The 12,812-nt window shown below is 44.2% G+C and overlaps 1 protein-coding gene across 3 annotated transcripts in view; it reads left to right on the top strand.

The window, feature by feature from the left end:
- The window catches only part of LOC8024605 (potassium voltage-gated channel protein Shal), a 312,928-nt gene that overhangs the window by 286,320 nt on the left and 13,796 nt on the right, over positions 1 to 12,812 (top strand). Inside the window, exons 4-5 of one of the 3 annotated variants that reach the window (XM_042291764.1) lie at positions 2,290 to 2,445; positions 3,959 to 4,327. The exons of 1 other annotated variant lie outside the window; for it this stretch is intronic. In XM_042291764.1, the coding sequence (XP_042147698.1) occupies positions 2,290 to 2,445; positions 3,959 to 3,979 (177 nt within the window). In that variant the 3' untranslated portion in view covers positions 3,980 to 4,327. Of the gene's footprint in view, positions 1 to 2,289; positions 2,446 to 3,958; positions 4,328 to 12,812 lie in introns of those variants that run through there. One more of the 3 variants, XM_042291762.1, reaches the window with a different exon arrangement.

Below are 12,812 nucleotides of genomic sequence, written 5' to 3'. Positions count from 1 at the left end.
TACGTTCGTTCTGCGAGGCTGTCGTTTGCTGTTAGGTTTCTGGCGTGGCTTTGCCTGCATTGCGCGCGGCTTTGAGGGTACCGTACGTCGACGACGACGCTTCGTGGATGCGGGCGGCTGCGAGACGCTAGGGTTTCGATAAGCGTCTTACGGGCGGTAATAAACGTCGAGCCAGGGAATCGAGGGAAATTGACTTTAGGTGAGACTTTGGTTCCTTTTCATTCCTTTTTTTTTTTTATAGAAGCGGAGTCTGACATTTCTGATGGCAGTTGGGATCTGTGCGAGGAGACAAGGCGCCTCGAAAGACAAAGATTAAAAGGCGAAGGGATTTGGCTGGGTCGTTCTTTTATATTGTACACGGTGTCTGACTAGAAGGATATCTTGGGGTGGCCGAGGCCGTTAGGACCGGCAGCTGCACCGATGCTATCGCTGGTGCGGCCGTAATTAGGAGCTTTGTGGGAATCGTCGTTGAGCAAGAGCAGCGAGAATCCGAACCATTCCGCTAAACTAGACGCAGCAGTATGTTCTTTGTTCTGCTCAGTTTGCGCGAACCAAAAGCGTCGCCGTGGTAGGCTCTTCCATGATTGACTGAGAACTCGGTTTGACGTTCTTTTAGAGAAATTTTGCTTTCATTGATAATAATTAGGGTAGTGTCGAAACATCAAGTCCAGTAGCGATAATGTTGAGTACGCAATGGCTACCAGATCTAACAGTGCTTTTTACGCAACCTGTGGAAGTTGTCGCGCGCAACTGATGAATGATGATGAATCACAAGGATCACAAATGCACTCGCTAATTTTTTTTTTATATATATACAGCGTGTAGCAGTGTCACCATACTCTGGCAGGGCGAACTCACGCTGTCGGAACATCTAAAGTCTAATTAACCGCCTATGCATATTCTGGTCGCGAACGTTATGAGAGGGCATCATAAACAAAATGTCGTCATATGCAAAATAAAAAATAATAATAATGCGCAATGTTGTGTTCGTGTTAATAGTGTCGAGCAGTGTACATACTAAGGTCGTGGGCGACTCAATCATTTCTGTATGAAGAGGGCAACGAACACGAAGCATAAAGAAACAAACTTTGAGATTAATACTGTTAAACTCGTAGCCCTTGTTTTAAAAAGAGCGTCAAAGCGCCTTCTTTTTTTGTCCGTGTCTTTCTCCTGTAAGCCTCGTAACACGGCAACGTCTACGCACAGGTGCACGACTAGGCTTCAAGATTGTTTGCATAGTCGAGCCGTATGGAACGATAAATGAGAAGCTGATAGCCCATACACAATAATAATTAAAACAATAATAGATAATATGCAACTGCTGGTTCGTTAGGCATAACCCTAAGTGAGTCGCCTAAAACAAAATCCATCAAAATCGCAATTTTCCGGGAGTTTTACTGCAACTTGCTACAAGGGTACTAGCCAATAGCAACTACTACCGAGACCGGTTATAACGAAGTCAACGGGAATCGGAAATCACTTCGCTATATCCACTATTTATTTATAACCGACTTCGGTTATAACGAAGTGCAAAAGGGAATGGGGAATCGTGATCGCTTCGCTGTAGCCGTTATTTCGTTATAACCGACTTCGTTATAACCGGTCTCGACATAGTAGAAGGCCATCTTCTTTAGCGTCATAACATTCGTCGCTTACAAGATATAAGAACAGCGGTGATGTCTTTCAGTTGTCCCGCCTCCAGCGCGAGCTTCCTTCGATAACGTCTCGGCATCTCAGAAGGCTCTAGCGTGCACGCGCACCCGAAGTACGACGGAAGGCATAGGGCGCGTATGCGAAGGCCGGACGTTGCAAAGAGACGTCCCGCCGCTCTCACCCTGTTCGTAACTATGTTGGACCGAGGCCTTAGTTGGACCTACGCCGCACCGCCACATACGATCTTGCGTCCGCGTTTCGCGAGCGCGTGTTGCAAATTTTTTTACAACAAAAATCGATGCTGGAGCTCGTCGACGCCAAGACGCACACGTCTGCCGGTTTTGCCGCGTACCCTCGTCGAGCTTCGCGTGTTCGCCGCTTGGGGCGGGTCGGAGATCCACTGTCGATGGCGCTATGGCTGCGCGCGCACAATCGAGGCTCAATGAGACGCGCGCACCTGCTGGGCTGTGGATATTCCACGAGCTGGGCTGGGGAGTTTGTTTACTTCGGTGAGGAGTATAGGCGGTACAGCGTTCCGGCGCGTTTGTTGGGAGTCGCGCCGTTGGGGTTAGATAACTCACTAGTTCACGAGCCACTGCCGTTAGGTGTAGCTGACGCTCTTTGTTCCGCCGCTAGGACCGAGAGTTCGTGGAGCTCGAGGTGCCGTACAACGGGCAGCCGAACCGTCCGTCCTCGACGCCTCCTCTGTCGCCAGTCCCTTCGGTGGGCTCCGAGGACAAGTCGCTGCTCCAGTCCTGCTGTGGACGCAGGTGCTCCAAGAAAAAATATCAGGTAGTGCCTACGGTCACTCACCACCTTAGCTCGTAGAAACACCTCTCTTCCTCTCTCTCACTCTTTCTCTCTCTTTTTCTCGAATTTCTTCTCGCCCTTTTTTCTTTTTACATCCCCTCTCTCGCTGATCCGGTAGTCTGTAGTGGAATGTAAGCATGCGCATTTGGTCATTTATAAATTTGTGTATACATCCTACCGGGTGCAAGTTCGCCGACAAAGGTAAAATTGTAAAATAAAACGTATGCAACGAACAAAAAAAAACAACAACCGAAGGCTTCATAGCTTTCGCGCACCACATGAGTAACGCCGAACACAAGTTCCACCTTCGGTAGCAATGCCACGTTCACAGAAGTTCGATTAGCCAGAACCGTGCTAGCACCAGATTTAGAGAACTTGTAAAACAATACGTGCACCTTTAAAAAAAGAAGGAAAAAAAGGGGGAAATGGGAAGGGGGGGGGGGGGGGGGAGGGGAGGGGGCTGAGGGCGAAGGGGATAAAAGGATAAAATAATCTACAGGTATTCTAACACGCGCCTACATATATCTTACTTCAACGTATGAAAGGGGAAATTCAGTAACGTTCCACATAACACCAGATGTTTTTTTTTTTTTTTTGTTTTTTTACTACGGTTTTTGAGGTGAATTGGAGTATAGCTTTCGCTCCACTGCCACCTTAGTGTTAGGGGGCTATATAGCACAACAATAGTTTTTCCCCTTACTTCTTCACCTTTCATTGTGTTTATTTATTCATATATTTTTTTATCTCTTTCTCTTTCTCACCTTTTTTCTTTTTCTCTTTCTCGCTCTCGCTGATCTATCTATACACAAATCGTCTTTTCCCTCTCACTCACACTTCTCACCTTTCATCCCTTTCTTTTCCCGATCTCTCGTTCTCGCCTGCAACCTCCTTCTCTCCTGTTCTCTCGCCCCTTTTCTACGAGCGACTCTTGTCTCCTGCCATGCACTTTCTTCTCTTCAAGTAGTGTTAGTCATTTCGACTTTTTCGACGGTCATGCTGCCTGTGCTATGTTTGAAGGTCGATCTAAACCCTTTATTCTTTTCACTTTCTTTTTTTTTCACTTCGTGCGTGACTTCATCTTAACGCTCTAATCGATAAGTCTGTGAGTGTGTGTGTGCTTTCGTTTTTTAATCGTGAAAACATTGATTTTTGTTTTGTCTTGATTCTTCAATGCATCTAGGATTACCTATAGCATCTAGCTAAGACAGGAGCGAAAGCCAGGTGATATCTCACCAGTGTTACCTGATAATATCGAGAATATAGAACTGGGCGATTTAATTTGCTACACACTAAAAGAAAGACAAAAATGCTTAAAAGCATAAAAGCGTTTTTTTTTTTTGTTACTTTCCGTTTTTGTTTTATTTACTGTTCTTTATGCTATTTTTGACCCTTGGTGTTGCCTTCTCGTTCACTTAATAGTTGCTTATTTATTTATTATTGTGTACTCTATTTTACCTGATATTCACGCTAGCTTAACGCTTACTCGTCTTTTCAGTACTACTGCGGCGTGACATGAAGTGAGACCGACAAGTGACAGCGGATGCTTCTTGTCCAGCTTGAAATCTAAGCACAAAATAATTTTCGTCGTGGCATTTATTCTTTTATTATTATTTTTTTTTATGCTGCAAGATTGCACAAAACGCTGGTAACTGAATGATTACATCGATGTGCCTGTACGGTGAAACACCGCTTGCTTGTACGCCGACTTACACAAAACTAAAAGTGTTGAGATAAAAAAAAACTGTTCCGAACAAACCGCTAATTTTCAAACTTCACTCACCACAACATTTGAAATCGACAATCTCCACGAAACAAGAAAGACATTCACGAAACAGAGATGTAATCACCCTATACAAACATTTTGAACAAGCAACTTCTAGAATATTTTAATACAATAGTCAAAGAACCTGACACTATTTTTTGCACACTTTTTAACGAGAGTCATTAACGAACTTTTCATGGTGATTTTTCCAACCGTTACCATGTTACGCGCTTCAACAACTTTGCGACCCTCACTGAAAGATGGCTTCTCCTCTGGGGAGGTCATTTTCCAGGGAAGCGCCCCTACAAGGGGCATGCTTATGAGCCGCGTCTACCTGCCACTTTACTGTGATCACTAGATCATTCTTACGAGGTTAAATTCATATTATACGCAGCCATTTTGTGACAATGACACCGAAGTGTTTACGAAGTGCGGTAATAAAGTGTTCGATACTGTAGTATTAATAATAAAAAATAAAAAATAGAAATTTGGTACAGGGGTACGTGTTTATTGATTCCCTCAATACCCCCTTTCTGCCACTACTCAGAATGCTGCACTTTTGCGACGCGTGAAAGGCTGCCGCCTCGTGCTACTGGCGCCACCTGGCGCAAGTTCCGGAAAACAGTGCAAGAGAGGCGAAAGTGGGGATTAGGCTGAAGAGCGTTTTTCCGCAGTTTCAGGCATCCCCAGTGTTTCGTAGTAGCGGCTGCTGTGCAGCGCTTGCAGTGCGCAGAGAGCACAGCTGTCGTGTTACAGCTAGAACTGTCTTGCGTAGTATATAAATACCAAAGACAGTAGTATGAAATTAACGAATCTTAAACTCTGTTTTAGGTTCGGTAACACATCCATATCTGCCAGTCTCTGTCACTGGGCTTGAAGAATAGTACAATTCAAGTAATGCTTGGGTGAACTGATACGACTAAATTACTCACGTTGCTATAGGATTTCGGACTGGGGTAATTTTTAGGCCATTCTCTGAGAAAGGGCGCATCCCCATATTCTTCCTCCCCGGATTGCTCATTGTCCAAACCAATTAATCGCGTGACGAGAAAGCGTGATTTAGGGCCGGTTTTAATTGAAACGTTTTGCGGCTCTAAATGTAGCTGGGATGTTGGCAACATAGTATTTGGGACTCCGCCGGCACACTTATTGCAATGAAAAAGTAAGAACTCAGTATTCATTTATTGACTCACGTACTCACGCTATCCAGTGAAAGTATAGGGACACTCGGATTCCGTCAAAGCGACACTTCCGTCCGCAATGAACGCCAGAGACGGGAGTGGCTTCGAATCGCATGCCGCGAGCGGTTCTTAGAGTTTCGCTCGATATCCTCGAAGTGACGACTACGTCACCGGGAAGCGCGAATGGGTGTCAACTACGAAAGAATACTCGTACTGATTGTTCCGGTTTAAATTCCAATTCGTCATTTTCTTGCCGCACTGTGTACGTTTTTGTAACATAAAATGTATGGTTAGATAGTATGCTCGGCCTATACTTCCATTATTATGTGTACACCTTCCGCACTTTGTCACTTGTTAGAACTCGACAGCATATAGCACTCATCGTGAGTACTCGTTATTGATCAAAACTATTGCACTCACGTGTGGCGAACAAGACATACAACATTGTCGTCTAAGCGCGGTAGGTTGCTTGGCAAAGGTTGTGATGAATTAGTTATCATCGTGTCCGCTTCTTCCAGGATGAGCTTATTTTTCTTGTATTTGCGCTTTTCGCTAAATGTGTGAAAGTGTCTTCTTGATACGGCACAATCAAGCATTAAAAGTAAACTGTTGACGTTTCCAATGTTCAGAGAGTGTTTCATTGAGCGTCTGGCGTACTGGGGTCCGGCATTGCGACACCCAGGAGTGCCTTTGAACTTTACAACAGCCTACGGGCACTGCGAATCGAGTAAACAAGCACAAACAAACAACCCAGCAAAGTGCCCGTAAAAGCACAAAACGGATCTTATATACCACATGATGACAATACAAATTTTGCAGCAGTAAAACCAAAGTATACTCGTTCAATATTCCTTGCTTGGTACGTATAAACATCTAGTAATTTCATTTCGGGGCATACATTGGGCTGATACTAATTATGTCGGCATTTACATGAATTAACTCCTTCCTTCTATTATTTTCTAAAAAAAAATGCACGTTTTTTTTTGCTACTTTCACGCCTATTTTTCTAATTACAGCGAGTCAATTTCGCAGTGCTATCGAAGCCGGCGCTTACCGAGTTACGCAATAATAACCCAGTTACAGGATCGACATGAGCACCAAATAACACCAATCGTTTGCTCGCTTTTTTTTCCCTTTTTTTTGGCTCGATGGTTGTTAGGCCGTTAGCCGATCAAAAAAAAAAAATGCGCGCGTAATTTTCGTATGGCTTTTTTTTTAATATTTAATTCTTTCACAAGGTGATATTTAGCGCTAAAATACTCTTTCGACTAAACTTCCAACTTTCGTTTTTACCCGTGGAGGTGCCCGTTGTTCCAACTCGTTTTACAGCCAACCTTTCTTTTATTCTCACACTATGTCATTAGTTATATACTGCTGTACACTTCAATTGCCCTTAAGCCGCCCTCCCACTGCCCACACATCATACAAAAAGTCTCAATGTACGCTGCAGGCATAACAGAAAGTTTTAAGGGACCGTTTTTGCACATGCGATACGGTACGATGGGCCTTCCGGTACGAACTGCGCACGTGCTACCGCAGAAAACTGGCGCATGCGCAGTGCGTACCGGACGGCCGATCGTACCGTATCGCATGTGCAAAAACGGTCCCCTAAAACTCTCTAGGGGGGTGTCTGCATATTGTCCTTTGCGTGATGCATTAGCCGCCTGACCGCGCTTTCATAGGACACCCACTACCATGTAGCAAGAATGGGGCTTTCCCTTCTTCCCTCCTTCTTCTATCAGCAAACTCCAGATTGAAAGCACGGCCACGACATTTCAGCCCTTCCCAGACGTCCCTTGTCAACGTTGTAGCGACTTATGGGGGCCCGTCTGTAATTGGAGACGCTCGGGATCTACTCGCAGTCCGGGCATGCGAGGCGCAGACCAGGAAAATTCGGCCCTCCTCCATCACCCGGCGTCTCGCGCGGCAGGAGGGATCCTCGTCCGAGATTTGATTTACGAGGCAAGAGCGGCCCTCATTAAAGTCTCCGGCCTCCTTCGCACCCCTTTCCCCTTCCCGGGCTGCCCTCTTCCTCCTCTCCCTCTCTCTTTCCGCCCTGACCAGAGCCAAAATCCGCTGTTTCGCTGCGGCCAGGCGCGGTCAGAACCCTAATTATTCTCGCGCCGTCGTCATCGGTGTCCTCTAGGTTGGCAGAATGGGTTTCTCCCCGAAGGCGAGGGGCTTCTCTTTCATTCGCTCCTTCTTGAAGCCGTTGGAGTCCTCGGAAATTGGAGATCTTGAGGGGGGGGGGGGGGGGGGGGGGGCGTATTTGAGCGAGCGGCGTTGGGTTCAAATGGGCTCTCCCTGGCAGGCTACGTGTGACGGAGACTGAACCGTCGCAACGTACTATGGAAATTATGCGGGCGTTCATACGACATTGGTAGAACGTTATGGCGTCTGGACACGACGTTCTGGGAGCAAACAACTGTGTTTTCATGGTGAAGATTTCCAAGTTCTTCGACAAAAAAAAAAAAACTGCGGCGTCGAGAATGTTTTCATTCCCCATGGCACTTCTTTTCATTCGCAGCACGAATGTTTTCGAGGATATATTAAGTAAAAATCGAAGGGGAAAATGGGGAAGGGACAGTACGTCAGGCGAGTGTACAGTATATTGAAAGTAAAAAAATGGCATGGAAAGTATAATGAGTATCCAGAAATAATAAATTGTAACGAAAGTATTAATCGAAATGAGCCGAAACGAAAGGGGGAATGAATGCGGACGTGTATGAAGTACTGTAATACTAGCCTTCGCTGCGCCCAAGACGGTATTACAGGAAGCGTGCATGAGTAATATAGAAGATGCATAAAAGCTGAAGCAATGGCCTAAATATGAAAACATTTAATTACTGTTTTTGTTCCCAGTTTTACTATTAATGCAGGCACCGTGGGTAATTCACTCATGCGGGGACGTGATACAGCGCCTCACACCAGAAATCTGTCGACACATTTCCCAGCGCATCATTGCAGCCTCAGCACTGGAATCCGGTTTTTGTTTCGCACAACTGTAAAATTGTATATATTTTTTTTTCTTTTGTGCCAGCATTACGCCTGTAAACGAAAATACCGTTGTATCCGCGCGTAGATAACTTCAGCCGCGGATGACCTTCCACCTGAGTTTGCCTTGTTGCTACGGATATATCAATTCGTAGTATTCGTGTGTATTAAATCAAAACCTCTATAAATCTTTCTTTGTCCTTGTACGGTTAATTTATCTTGAGCTTGTTGTGTCTAAAATGACATAAACCCGTTGTTTACTTGTGCTGCATACCAGGGTATAGCTACTGCCACGAGGTATAAAAAGCTACCATAATGCGTGAGTGAGTTTTAAACTCACTCGCGGAAGATATCCTTTTATTCAGCGAAGCAGAACGTCGGTCACATATGCCGCGAGAGTATATACAAGCAGACAAGTGAGCCAGGTATGCGCAGACGCCTTGCGCAGACATAGAAATTGCTCTTAAGTTTTCTTTTTGCCCTTTCTACTACAACACTCAAAGAAATGTATGCATGAATTGTAACCGAATTTCAAGACGTACGCTCAAAATGTTACCAACAAACAAAAACGTTCCTCGGGAACACGGAGCATTGAAAAAACCGCGCCGAGTGTCAATGCGCGTGTTACTTAAATGTTACCTATTAAAGTACAAGACCTAGCCCAATGACATAATTTCGGCGGCATAAAAATTTAAAATATGTGCCAATTTTAATTTCTCAACGCTGACTCGATTAACTAAGAAAACTGACAGGAATGTCATGTCTGAAAAGGTGGTCACTTCAAGCTGACGGTACTTGCATTTTACATGCAATTTCAACGAAACTAAAACAAACAACAACCACAAAAAAAAAATAATTTCATAGATACCTTTGAGCAAGCAAGTGCAATCCAATATTGCGTAGCGATTTTTATAATTCAAGGTGAGAATCTCACAACAACGAGTGTCGAGCCAAATATAACCAGACCCCAGGTTCATTTCTACTGGCGAAACTTTTTCAGTGTGAGAGCATGTTTGTTTTGTGTGTCTGGTTTTCAGTGTGTGATAAAATCGTAGTGAGGTCTTGGATTCCGAACAACAGTGCGCTTCGTAACGCTTTTCGTTTGACGCTTGCGCCATCTCCCGGCAGATGCAGGTACGACATATCCGCCTGTTTTCCATGCGCCACCGCTGGAGGGCGCGATGGATCGTCTCGCTCTGCGTGAGTACGGAGAGACGGCGACACGCGCACACCACAGCCTACCACTTTGGTTCACCCGCCTGTCACTGTCTGGCGCCACACGACGCAAGGCCGTTCTGTATTCTCGGACACTGGGGAGGTCGAGGGCAGTTTTTCTTTCTATTTAATTTGTCAAAATACTGCTTTTAACCTTCAGCAAAGTTATACCATATTGTTGCAGGAATTAGTATAAAAACAATATAAAAAAAAGCCGTAACGATGTTTTTATATGTTTTGATGGCTCAGTCTGGGGATAATTACACACTGCAAGACCCTTCACACGCTAGCAGGGATACACCATGGTGTCGCCTTGGAAGAGCTTTTGCCTAACAAATGTCAATGACATGGCTAGATTCAAGACTATTTGTTTTTTTTTTTTTTAAGTTAAATCCAACTAAAGGTTTTTGAGGTTGTCGACAAAACTACAGAAGCAAAACCTTTCTGTTTTAGTCAATTTTTGCTACTGTAAATGAAACCGAAATATACAAAGATTGTGACTAGGCATCTTGAAATGTCAGCTTTTATGCTGTATTGATATGCCAAGTAAATATCTTAAGCATGTTTTTGTTATTATTAATATTAATTAGTTATTATGCATTGTAACGATTCACCTCTACTCCCTGGGGTCCGAGAGTGCGCACTGATTTGAGTTTGGCACCGAGCAAGACCGCATGATCGAACGACACTGCACATCAAGCACACTGTTGCAAAAAGCAATGTGCGTTTTGCAAGAAGCGATATATTTCGTGTGACGCATCTTGTATAAAAAGTCAACTTGTCTATAAGGCTTGCGCAAATCCCGTTCGCTGCAAGAGCGTCACCGTCGACTTTTTAATGACGTTGAATACTAGATGCATAAAACGCACGACATCAAGTTGCGACACACGGCATAAATTATTGTTTCGGGTTGTTGCTTCCTCCGTGGTTTTACACCCTGCTTCTTTTTTTCTTTTTTTTTTTGTCGTCGTAGACAATATTTTAACTTTTGCGTATTGCAGATGCATTTATCCACGCTTATCGCTGTATTAAAAAATATATATATTTTACTTTCAACAGTAACATTAAATTTCTTTTTGTGATCACAAAGAGTATAGCTTGGTTTAAAGGCGTGTTGGGGTTAAATTTTTTATATTCGAGCGCAGATAAGCTCGTGCGAATAAGGGGTACCATTTTATGGGAACTCTAATCACACACAAAAAAAAAAAGAAATTAACAAATACATTTATATTTTGCTTGTTTCTCTTTTTTGTGTTCTTTCTTTTTTTTTTGGGGGGGGGGGGGGGAGTACCAGTTGTGTTCTGGTTACGATGCGTGATTCTAATAAGTGGGCCTGTACAAATGACGATTACAGTCACTGACAGTATAAGAAACATTCGGCGTGGTTTATTGTGTTCACATTTCTATCTTCGTGCTTCGTTCTTGGACATTCTATCGACCCCAATCTTCAATCTAGCCTCTGATGTTTTACTGGAAATATCGCCGGCGGCAACTTTCGAAACTGGGTCGCTCTATTTTTGTTTTCCCCTTTGGTACGGCTATGTTCACTTCGGAGTTCGCGTCGCCCACCCAGTGGCATTGCAGCATCGCGAAGCACGCGAGTTTGCGAAGGGTACCAGATAAGCCTTATCGATTGTACGCGACGCTATGAGCGATGACGTAAAGACGACTTTCCCGAGCTTAGCGCTGTTATCTTCGTTCGAAATCTCCACGAGCTTTTGGACATACAAACCGTAACGACCTGCTGCCTCCTCGCATGTGGGGAGATGCAAGCAAACATAACATTGATATGAGTTGTCTGTTTCTTCGGGTTTTTTTTTTTTTTTTACGTTTTTGTTATTTTCGATTCTGGATTTAGGGTTATCCAGCGGAAAAGGAACGTTCTTCGATAAATTTTGTTTAGAAGGTGAGCACGCTCCAGTCCCAAGATCACAAGTCTTGTCTGTCTGTGTCGATTCTTTCAGTAACGCGTTGCTCGACAGAGCTTCATTGAAAGTATATCATTAGGTCTACTGAGTAGACAAGAAATTCAAGCAAGCATATTATTGCATATTTCACGCATAAAAATGTAAAAAGAAACTTTTCCCACAAATAAGAAATAAAAAAATCGCTTCACTCGATGTTTAGTGTGCTGGGACACATTAAAGACTGCCTGGGGCTTTGTTATTTGTGAGTTCCAATTTTGAAGGAAGGTCACTGACAGATTCCGATTCCTCTCCGTGACGTCGCAAGAATGGCACGTTTATAAGGAGTGACGTGATGACGTCATTCCTTATGATGACGTCACTCCTAATGACGTGATGACGTCACTCGTAGGGCGAAGCCTCCCTCGCAATTTTTACGATGTAGCAGGCATAGTTTCATGCACGCGTGCGCGTCACCGAAAGTGGTTAAACAATATGAAATGAGATGTGTCGAGGGTTCTCTCGTTTCACACGAATGTAACGTGAGAAGAAAGCAAACGGACATCCAAGAATGTAGTAGTTCCACACATCTCGCGCGAACCGCACTCGCGCCAATCCTCGCCCGTTGATAAATTATGTTTGCTTTATTTTACTTTTTTTGTGCGCGTCATCATCAGGCAGTGATGGAGTTAGCCGAAATACATTGCCTCTGGGTTTCCAGCTTTGCACGCAAGGACCAAACCCTACGTTCAAAACTAAAACCGGAAACCCGTAAGCCGCGTATTCGGGCTAACCCTGTCGCTGCACGTAGGTAACGCATACGAAAATAAAGCTAAAGCTACAGGTCAGACATCGGGTTTGGTACACTGCGCGACGCTATTAACGCAAACACAAACTTCGACGTTGTTGTTGTTGTTGTGGTGTTTTTTTTTTTTTTTTTTTTTTTTTTTTTTGTTTTTTACTCGGAAAGGGTTTTGGCGTGCATCGAAATTTACCACTTCCGTTAGCATTCCAACCGAGCACTGTCACTCCTTGATACTATGATAACAAAAAAAACAAAAAAACATAAAAAACCGGCGATGGCCGGCTTCTCGCGCTGACAGCGTCGCGGAGCGCACAGTACGTGCATTATAACGTACGCCACTTGATGCATTGTTATGTACATCGCCTCGTTGCATCAAATGCTCACGGGGCAGCATATGATATTTGTTTATTCCGCATACGATCCGTGGACTAGCTGGTATTGTCCTAACGACAATATTCATTTAACCGAGCCGAGAGCGAGCATGGACG

Source organism: Ixodes scapularis, unplaced genomic scaffold (genome assembly GCF_016920785.2).
Source record: "Ixodes scapularis isolate PalLabHiFi unplaced genomic scaffold, ASM1692078v2 PGA_scaffold2__306_contigs__length_199485367, whole genome shotgun sequence".
NCBI classification, from domain to species: Eukaryota; Metazoa; Arthropoda; class Arachnida; order Ixodida; family Ixodidae; genus Ixodes; species Ixodes scapularis.
The sequence above is the reverse complement of the archived record's forward strand: the minus strand, read 5'-3'. Positions and strand labels throughout refer to the sequence as shown.